We start from the raw sequence: 11,475 nt of genomic DNA, 5'->3' as shown, positions 1-11,475 counted from the left end.
AGTGTTGCGTCAGCGAGGTCACGTGACTAGTATCACGCCACATCCTTCTATCCTGTTCCTTCATGAATGCCCTAGAGTTTACTAGATATGTGTTAGTCTTGTATATATAAGACGGTCACAACGTGATGGAACAATGTGTGTGTAGTTGAACTGCAGAGAGAGAATATTGTTGAGCACGTGAGACGTTCGTTGAGAATTATAGCATTTGTTATAGCGTGACTGTTGAAAGTAAGTTTATTGCAAAGTTATATTCAGAAAGAATAAACCAGTTTTATTTAAGAAAGGACTTGTGTCGCTAAAGTTTCGACGGAACAAATTTATGAAAAATTAATTAACGACCAGAGACGTAACAGCATGAACAAACTTAAGAAACAACTGAACTAAATAGGAGAGGAAAAGGTATGTAAAATATAAATATAATTATTAACAAAAAGTGAAGAAATACTGATTCATGAAATAAGCTGGTAATTTGAGGGTTAATAACAGTTGAAAAAACGTTTCTAGATGTTTGTTTATTGTCCTAGTGCTACTTCCTTTGTGCAAACATAAGTATAGCTTTGTGTCCAATTCTCAAACTTTACTCCTTCTCTTGGTCAGTTTAAGATTTTGAGTGATTTTTTTATTTGTTTCTGTGTGTTATGACATTAAATTTTTGAATATCAAGTATAGAACTTGTCTTTTGATAAGGGGGTATTTTATGAAATCCAAATTGTTTCTTTTTACCATATTTAAAAACTTATTGGGGTGAAGAACTTTTTGTATATTTTGTTATTGTTTTGTTTTAGTTAAAATACTGCAGTTTTTATTCTTTATTTTGAAAGATCTGGGTGTAGCATAATAATGTGATAACAAGAGATTGCCTGGTATGATTCCTCGGAAGAACCTGTCTGTTCGGTCCTCCTCTGCCCAACCACGGCTTCCTGACATAGAACCAGAGAAAAAGAAAAATGCATCAGAGACTAAATGTAAAGGTGATTATGAATTTCTTATCCAAGTTGACACACCTCCTCCTGTGCAACAAGAAGCATGGCCTTCTCCTTTGAACCTCCCTCCACTGGATGGTGATAAACTGAGTCCTGTCTCTTCTGGTAAATCTTCAAGACGTAATTGGACTCCTAAATTAGAAGGTAAGTAATTTTTCCTTTCTTGTCACAATACTAATACACAAAGTGATGAAATTTACCTTTCTCAGTATCCAAGCACAATTTTTTTAAGTTGCAAACATTTTACAGAACCTGTTCAGATTCTTCTGAATTACACTTGTTTTTTACAGCATCAGTTTCTAATTACTACTAAGAGATCTAAATACGTTATTGTAATTTATTATTTTCAAGAGTAGTCATGTTGTGAGCTATATTGTTTCATTTGAAACAAGCAGGTACAGAATAATTTTGCTAATTTTCTAAGAAAGCATGACTGTATAGTTATTATACATGAACAGCTGAAATATGATTGCTTCACAAAACAAAGATTCCAGTGGAAGAATTTCACAAAAAATATTTACATGTATCCATTACAATAGTGTTAGAAAGTCATACTTGCAAGATTACTACTTCTATTTTGTAGTGATTTAAGAATTTTTTAATTTTACTTTCCTTAACTTTGAGAACCATTTTATAATTTTTGTAAATAATTGTTTAAAAGCTTTTAGAATTAATCCTGAAGGAAATACTATCAAATAAGCTAACCTATAGCATCAACTAGATGAATAATAATGTTACTTATTTCCACTACATAAACACTTTACATATTTATATATGGATGGATGTAAATTTAAGTTTTGAGTTAACTGTGTGTGTGTGTTATAAATAACACACGTTCATTCCACGATTCTTCTTTATTATAATTATATCTGTGTATATATGAGTTTTTTTTTAGCAGATGAAGAAGTTTATCAAAGACTCAATTATATGGAACATCTGGTTGAAACTCGCACCCAAGAATTAGACAGGTTAAGGAAAGAGGTATGTAAAACATTCTACATTACGCTTCATTTTTGAGACTTTATGCTTGATTATAATCTTTGAATACTGAAAGCTCTAAGTATATATACATACAGTATACCTGTACAGTATGTATACACATGTAATATATATATCTCAAATATATGGACAAAAGGATGAAAGCTTTAATTTATTCTTGCATTCATGTGTTCTCTTGAGTAGTTTTAGCCAGAAATGGCAAACATCAGATAAATAAGAATGAGCAGTTATAATTTCTAAAAAAGTTTAAAATTGGCAAAGGAAAACAGTTGTTAAAAAATCTAGTTTTATAACCCAAATAATTACAGCTATGATAAATGAATAAGTACATTTTCTTCCTACTATGTTGTAATCAGATATTAAAATTGAAAATGGGATTTTGATAGCAGATGTTTTTTTTGCTCTTGTTGTGTTTATTTTCAAACTTAGAATTATTCAAGCATAATTATGGGTGGATCATTATAATGACTTGTAAGTGCTTTAGAACATTAATTATATTTCAGATTGATAATATGAAGATGTTTACTCATCGAAGACAAATGGGCATGAGATATCCAGAGGAGAAAATACCGGAGAGAGATGGAGAAACAGATGTGAAACATAGCTCAGATTTTGAAAGATTGAAAAAAGATAGAAAAGTCTTGAGTGATCTATTAAAACAGTCTCAGAGGGAACTCACAAGGAAAGATTCAGTTGTATGTCAGCTAAATCAAGAAAACAATAGGTTAAGAAGAGAAGCTGTGCTATGGGAAACCAGATTCTCCGATGTTGGGGAGAAAGAAGCTCAAATCAACCAGTTAAGAGAAGAATTAGAGGTGGTGAGAGAAGAGGTTGCTTGTTTACAGGCTGAGAAAGAGAGTACGATGCAAACTTGGCAAAATGATTTTGAAGATAACCATATTAATTCAAAGGGTATGAGCTATCCATGTGGAGATAGTGTAGAAAATAATCATCTCAAAATGTTACTGGTAGATAATCAAAACTTTGAGAAATGTTTTTCATACTTATTATCCAAGCTAAGTCCAGATCATGAATATTTTTTGAGATGGAATTCAGTTTCAGATTTTAATGTGCTAGACCAAACTTTGCTTGAGAATAAGTTTGAGGGACGTTTAGGAGTGGACTTGGATGAACTTACTAGTCAGTTTGAGGAGTTTTGGAATGAGCAAGAGTTGTTAAAAAAGGATTTGAAACAAGCCAATGCAAAAATTGAATCTCAGGAATCTACTGTTGAGATTCTTACACAGGAAAATGAAGGAATGCGACAATACCTTGTAACCATGGAAGCTAAAGACTCTTTCATAAATGAATTAACAGTAATGAATGAGAAGTTAAAGAAAGAACTCGAAGACACAGAGAGAAAATTTGAAATACTCTCTAAGGCAAAGGAAAACCAAGAAGAGGATCTAACTAGCACCCAAGACCATATTCAGAAGCTACAAAAAGAACTGTCAATTCTAAAAGCAGAAAAGAAAAATTCTATTGAGGAAATTAAAGTGGATGTAGAAAAAGTAAGAACATTGTTAATATTAAAAAAAAATATTTTATTTAATGGTAGATTGAAAACACTAATACAAAGACTTACAATTTTTTCATTTCTTTAAAAAAAAAGAAAAGGATATAGTAAGAGTTAGACAAAGGAAAAGTTTTTTGAACTTAAAAAATTATTTTAAGGATCAATACTTAAAAAAATTAAATTCTGTTCTTATGTAATTACGTAACAAAATTCGTTTTGAGAAATATGTTAAAGAATGTGTAAAATTTTATTAACTTTGAACAAATTATTTCTTTTTGTAGCAGTAAAGGAAAAAATCAATGGCTGAAACTAATTTAGCCACTGAAAAGTTTCATTTTCTTTTCATTATTTCATAATCATTTTGGGAACAGAATAAAAGCAAGTTAGACAAGGCAAAGTTTAGGAACTTTAATTATAATTAATCATCAGTATCTAAGTACACAATTCATGTACACTATTTTTTATAACTAAAGGAAAATATAGCTACTTCTTAATTATTTACAGGCAAAATCAAGTTTGAGAAATAAAAGAAATTGGTGTGTTTATCCAAAATTGGCTTATTTTGCCAGATAGGCCAACTAAAAACCAAAATTGGTTGGTGGTTTCTATAACAAAAACTTCATAAATTTAATTTCAAACTTTTGACTTTTAGGCTTAAGGCTACATTCGTTTTATTAATTCATACAGTTGAGTTTCTAAGCACAGTATTATGGGTGGTTTAGGAGTCTGACTGTGCCACTCTGAAGTAGTACCCATGTTCATTAAATAATTTGACCCCTCACTCATTCTTGAAATATTGGGTAAAACATACCCCTTATTTCTGTAGTTTAACTTATTTTTCTCCACTAAAAACAAACTTTTTTTCTGAATTTTGACTATTTCTTGTTTACAACACTGATTACTGTTGTATATAATGAAAACCACAATAAATAGAACAAACTACGAGAAGTCTTATTACAGCTCTATATATCTTATATTATTTATTTATATCTGAGTGAAACCAAGAGTGCAGCACAATTAACCTTTTTAAAGTCATGAAATAATTGAAATTGATAGATTAACTTAAACTTTTCCTGTTAGTGGGGATGGGTACTTTTGCTTGTATCATTAATAATGACCATAACTATCTTGTGGAATAGCAAGATATTATTTTAAGTAAATATGTTTAGATATCTTACATTTACATATATGCATTATCTATCAAAACACTCTTTAGATTTCAAAATAATTTGATTAACAGAACATGGGAAGAACACTTTTTGAGCAAATTTTCATTCCTTTTATAAAATAATTATAAATTACTATTACTAGTAATACATCTATATTTCATTGTTTTTATGCAACTTGGAAATGAATATAAGCAATTATAGTTGTCTAAAGAAGCAGTCTAATTGGTATATTATATTTATGAGTGACAATTGTTTTTAGATAACTGATAGGAAATCCTTTTCTTTTAACACTGTCATGAATTAAAGAAATAGGGCTAATCCTTAAAAATGTTATATTTCAGTTCATTAACACAATACACTACTGTAGCAAGCAATTTTGGAGTGGTCAGGCCATTGCTCCCCGTGAAAATGTTTGGAAATTTAATGCTATGAGACTGAATCTTGAGCCATTTTAACTACAAATACTAGATACACACAATGTAATGTATTGAATAAAAAGAAGCAAGTTTTAATACATAAGTTGTAAATATACATATCATGAAAAAAGTGATAAGGCCATGGCCTGACTCACCTTACTGCTCCCTACAACCCTGCAATACAGTTGAGTTTCTAAGCACAGTATTATGGGTGGTTTAGTAGTCTGACTGTGCCACTCTGAAGTAGTACCCATGTTCATTAAACAATTTGACCCCTCAGTCATTCTTGAAATATTGGGTAAAACATACCCCCTTCTACATAATGAAGAAATAATGTCATTGAAAGACTTTCATATTTTAATCTAAATTTAATTAGGTCTGAAATCACATCACTATTTTTATCTAATAGATGATGCAAAGCCATATTTACAATTTATTTAAAATAATGTAATATTATTAGAGTGCATTAGATACATGAGGTCATCAATTGGGGTATACAGGTGGTTACTTCAACATAATAATTAAGATTTATCTGATGTGCCATCACCTAGGATTGTTGGTTTGTGTGGGGTTCCATTCTTTAATTCTTTTGTTAAATATTATTATGTTTATAGGTTATGTATCTTTCCTCTGTCATCTAGTTGAGTTGTCTCTTAAGTTTGATAATGCATGATACCCACTCATACCTCTTTAGAACTAATTGTATTATTATTTTCATAGTGAGACAAAATGTTTGACTCTGGGTGAGGCTGGGGTCTTTTTCAAGATAACTATGGTCATATCTAAATCAGTCTGTTACACTATGTAAATAAGTTCATCACATGTTTTTTCAATAACCAATCATTCTTCTGCATTGAACTGTACTCACACCTTCTGGTAGCAAATAAAAGAGAAATGACTGGAAACGGCTTGAATGGGTAATGATGATGACAAAACCTTGTCGAAACGTTGTACATTTGCTGTTATGTTAAACTTATATTAAAGTTTTTCTTCATTACCCATTCAAGCCATCTCCAGCTATTATTAGTCTCAAAGTGGGTTCCTCGTCATCGAAAAAGAGAAATGAATACTGATAAGCCAGATCCCCGAGAATGTGGAGTTTAGATTAGATATTGCTCGAAACATGGTTAGTGTTTATATAAGTGTTGTGAACTATAATAAATAATATAGTTTGAAACTGTTGTATTGTTAAATAAATTTTGTGATTATGAAATTAATTTTTCTTTTTAGTTCTTTTTCCTAATTTCTTGTGTCAAGGTTATATGATTAAGTTAGAAATTTGAAGTTCAGCTGTGTTTTTTTATAAAAGACCAGGACTGACATTTTTAAACTATGGGTATATTCTGTTTAACTTATGAAACTTCTAAAAATACTCTGTTTCTTTAAAAATCCTGGTATTGGTGTTTCATTCATTCTCAGCATAGAATAAATAATTTTTTAACAGTTTGGTGATATAGCCTAACATTGAACTAACTTGGTGGAGATGTTAGTTTGTTCTGTGTGTGGATGAATGCAATAATTTATTTACATTACCAAACCTAGAAAGGCCTACCTCTGTGATTAACTTCTGGTGGTCTAAACCTTCTTGAACATGAGAAGTAATTAGTGTACGAGTAATGAAATCTAAAATAATTTGAGCTGCAGAGAAGGATCATAAAAGGTTTCAGATGGGAGACAGGCTTTCCTTAATGTGTAGTCACATGTCAATATGGCTTGTAGTTAAAATTTTGAAGTCCAAAATGGAAATTTTATGATTACAGGTTTGACTGTATATATGGATAGAGGAAGTTCGGGGAGATGATAATGTTTTTTGTGGAGTACCTGTATTTTCCTGGATATGCACAAAGAAATGGTGTCTGGTTTTGCCTTTTTAAATAGCTTTGTAGCTACTGCACATTTATGAGTATACAAACCATTAATGAAGTTGGGTTGTAATATGGACTTTATAGTGAAAAACATGTAGAGTTAAACTCTTTTACCCAAGTACTGAACTACTCAGCTAATTGTTCTACTTCACAATCCAGAGTCTGTTACATATTTATACTTAAAAATATAATTATGTTCTTGAGCAGGTGCATTTAGACAGTGAAACTGTTATAAAGCAAAGTGCTATTTTCCTGTATGTAATCTTAATGATGAATTTTCTCGCCAAACTACTCTGCTAAAAAACTAATGTGTGAATGTAACATCACATAATTTAATATTAATTTTACCTAATACGTGGTTGAGTATGTTATATTAAAATAATTTTGGAATATGCAAATCAATAAGTCATATGATGACCTCACCCAATATAAGATCCTGGTGGAATGGAATGTTTTAGAACTACATTTTAATAATGTTTGATATTTCATGGGTAACTTGATGCATAAAAGATTTTTTGCTTTTGGAAGGGTATGTAACATCCCTTTCTGAAGCAAACTATTCATACACTCAGATCATAAGTATGTTGTTGATAGAGGGTTTAGAAGCTTCAAGATGGAGATATTCTTAGCATTTAATGGCATTGGAAAACAAAGGAAAATGGATTAACTTTGGGAACCAGAACCATCCAGAAAGAGACGTGCTGCAACAGAACCTACCTCATATGTAGGTATATCAGATAAGTTGCTGTGTGCAATGCCTATACATTTTTGGAACTGTTGAAACAGGTGTTGGGTAACCATCAGGTTCATACACTAGACGAATTATTGAAAGTCACAGGAAGTAGTGATCTGCTTTTGACATGACAGAGCCTGCTGCAATGGAAATGACAGGTCTTTTCAAGATGCATTGCTATAAGATAGAACCTGACTGGATGTGGCAACATAGACTGTAATGACATGGTGAGGCTCCAAAATAATTTTAATATGATGTACTCACCTCTCTTTATTAAGGTAAATGGGCTAGTCACAATTTTCCAGTTTGCAACTTTTTACATAAATTATGAAGTATTAAGATTTTAAAGGTGTCGTGGAGGATTTAAATATAAAATTATTTTAGTATTGTTCTTTATTCTCAGTACAATGTATGCTATTTAGGAGGGTTACTACCATACATCTGCGTTACAACTCCTTTCAGTTTTTCTGTTATATGCCTACTAGTTTTTCATATCTTTTAGGAATACTGATGAGACAAGATATCCCCAAAACTTTTTAGGTGATATTACTGCAACATTTTTTGTTTAGCACTATGTTAAATGTTTTATGTAATTATCACTATTTTTTGTCATTGATTTTGATCACCCATAGGTGGTTGATTCTATTCTTTTTCTATGTTTTCTATATTTACATATATATGCACACACACACACACACACACATATATATATAATCCCATATGTACCAATTTTGAAAACTTTGTGGTGTTGAAACACAGCAGCTTGGAAATTTGTAAACTTTCATAAGTCATATTAGTTCTTTAACTATTGCAAATTATAGCAAAGTATTTATTGTATTTGAAAAGAAGTATAAGTTTCATTTCATTAACTCACATGGAGGCTAGTATTTGAGGCAACACATGAAATATCTAGGTAATTCATCTGAACAGTGGTACATATTCCACATTGTGGAGACTTGCTTACTGATGAAATACAGGTACACTTTCTATGCTTAATTATAAAGATGTTCAACCAATGTATATTTTATTAATATTAATTTTATTGCTTAAAACATTTAATTCCAATTGAAAATAATTTCATTGAACTTAACATAATACATTATTTGCTACTGATTTCCATTAAAATATTTTAATATGACTACTTATTTGAAAATTTTCTAATCAAATCTTAAGTTTGTAATATTTAATCTTGAGTTTTTTAAATTTGATTTGTAAATTTTCTGTTGTCAACTGGTATTTCTAACACTGAATACGGTGTTATGACAGCGGAAGTCGCGTGACACTGGGAGCATGCACGTTGGAGTTTCTCGAATTATCGGGGAACCCTGTGAATGTCTGAGTGTTTGCTAGATGCCCTCTTTTTTATTATATAAGCCTGGCAAAGAAAGTCAGCAATATAGATACATATAGAGATAGATAATTAAAGAAGCGAACAGTAGTGACGGTAATGTAAAGTGTATGTTTGTACTCATAGGGAGAAAAGTTATCGAGATTGTGAATTGCTGTGATTTATAGCATGCATTATAAAAGTAGTTAAGTTTAAAGTGACGAGGAATGTACTGACAGTGGGAATTACTGTGTACTAAAAGTTTGTAGTGAGAAAGAATAAACTGGTTTAATCAAGAAGGGACTTGTATTGCTGAAGTTCCTCAGAAAGAATTTATACCGGAAATTAACAAACAAGCAGATATGTAACAATGGTAAAAGTGTTAGTATTTAAATGTTATAAGTTATCATTATTTAAGAAAGACATAAACTTGATCTGATAAAATAATTTATTGAAATATAAAGCTGTGCAGTAGTAAAAAGAAAAATAATTTTCTGGGTGTTTGTTGTATGCACAGGTAGAAGACAGATCTTCAAAAAAATACAAGCAATATGGAACAAACACTTCCGAAGAAATGTCTCCACGCCATCAGGCATGTTCAGACTTTATTGTGTATCAGTGCTGTAATAAAAGAGAAAATTGTTATATGAAGAAAAGAATATGATAAGATATGCAAATTATAAGTAACTAATTAGTTTTGTTTTGTTTTTTTCTACTAAAAAAGGATTTCACATAAATGATTTGTTTTTTGCAGTATTAGTAAAACTTTCAAATTAACATTGATTTAAAATTATAAAGATTTTTTTATTTATATTAAAAAAAGACAGGTGAAACATAACAATATGAATAATACATCATGCTTTGACAATATTGTCTAAAAATATCTTTTAATTCACTTCTCAAAATTCATTTGAAAAACTGTAATCTTTGGTGTCAAATTTGTTGATGAAACGAAAAAGAAAAACGGGCATTAGTAGTAACATGTTCTTCATCCAAAATCCTTTCTTTTAAACTTTTCAAAGATTCAGAAAATTATGAAAAGTGACTAGTATTATAACATTAACCAATGGCCTTAAATGCGTACATATATGGTAATATAGCCTAATCTATGTAAAACAGCATGTACAAACACTGTTTTTAGAACCAGTTTTGTTGGAACTCAGCTTTCTACCAGAAAAAGTACAATTTTGGCCTAAGCTAAATTATATACTGTCAGAGAACTATGTACTAGTCACGTGCTTGATATTTGTTTCATCTGTATTGTTGTATACTGTTTTCTCAATCAATTTACTACGTATTCCTCAGTGATTACTGAAATTACTTGTTTTCTGACACTGAGTAGTCATTCTTATGTTAAACATGACAAGTGAAACTGGTTACAGGTTTTTGCCATGTTTATTCAAAAAAAGTTATTTTGTTTCAAAGGAGCACTCACTCTTAATTTGCATATACATTTGTGAATATATTTGTGTAGCTAGCCCATTATGCAGCTCTGTGCTTAACAACCAACAGACAAGAATATGATTATTTTTTATACTTGTTTTGTTAGTTTGATGTTAAGCTACAGTTTTTTTCTGTTAAAAATTGTTTTACTTTATAGGAAAATAAAAATCTAAGGTTCAAAATCTCTATGAAATTTTTATAAAATGTTTGTGTTTGTTATTTTGTAGTAAACCATACCAAAAATTGAAAGTAGTGTGCTTCAAATATTTCATGGATGTTTGTCCTATTGTAATTTTCATTGGTCTGTCAATTTGTGAACTCAGTCAACCACAAGAATGCCATCTTATGGTTGAGATAGAGCGACGTAAGTTATGTAACAATGATTTCATAGTTTCATATATTACATAAAGCTTTTTTTAAATATTATGCATTATGAAAATTCAACAGTTCTTATTGGTTTGCTTGCCTAGTTTGAAGCTTTCTACATAGACATCTTAGAAGCAGTAAAACTTGTCTTGGACATGGATCTGCCAGAAGAAGGAACGACTCCAGAAGCCCTGCGACAGATGATAGTTGACATAGCTGAGGAATGCAGCACACTAAAGCAAGACTTGGTGGCTCTAGAGACAATAAAGAAAACTGAGGAAGAAAATACAGAAAAGTTGATGAGCTATGTAACTGATACAGAAGTAATTGAAGCTTAGAACTGTTCTAATAACTTAGAAATCAATGGCCTAACTTATTTGTGGTATCAAACACTTAAACAATTTTATTTTAATTGATACATTTCTAAAGATATTGTTGCATCAGCGAGTCACATGACTACAGTGACGCCACGTTCTAGAACTATCCTGTACTTTGGCGAATGCTCTAGTATTGATTAGATAGAGGGTAGACTGGTATATATAAGAGGGGACAACGTGACGCGGGAAGGTAATGTCTGTGTAGATAGTGAGTAATTGAACTGCAGTCAGAAGTATTATTGACGTTCATTGATATAGCGTTTGTTTTAGCGCGATTGTTG

General features: G+C 30.8%; 1 protein-coding gene across 1 annotated transcript in view; it reads left to right on the top strand.

Moving 5' to 3' along the window:
• LOC106476223 (myosin-3-like) overlaps window positions 1-11,475 on the top strand; it is a 100,698-nt gene that overhangs the window by 14,328 nt on the left and 74,895 nt on the right. Inside the window, exons 2-6 of the mRNA XM_022381213.1 lie at window positions 822-1,127; window positions 1,882-1,964; window positions 2,486-3,493; window positions 9,526-9,600; window positions 10,922-11,140. Of these exons, the coding sequence (XP_022236921.1) occupies window positions 866-1,127; window positions 1,882-1,964; window positions 2,486-3,493; window positions 9,526-9,600; window positions 10,922-11,140 (1,647 nt within the window). The 5' untranslated portion in view covers window positions 822-865. The remainder of the gene's footprint in view (window positions 1-821; window positions 1,128-1,881; window positions 1,965-2,485; window positions 3,494-9,525; window positions 9,601-10,921; window positions 11,141-11,475) is intronic.

The sequence above is a fragment of the Limulus polyphemus genome, unplaced genomic scaffold (genome assembly GCF_000517525.1).
Source record: "Limulus polyphemus unplaced genomic scaffold, Limulus_polyphemus-2.1.2 Scaffold153, whole genome shotgun sequence".
NCBI classification, from domain to species: Eukaryota; Metazoa; Arthropoda; class Merostomata; order Xiphosura; family Limulidae; genus Limulus; species Limulus polyphemus.
Note: the sequence above shows the minus strand (reverse complement) of the source record. Positions and strands in the feature narration are given on the sequence as shown.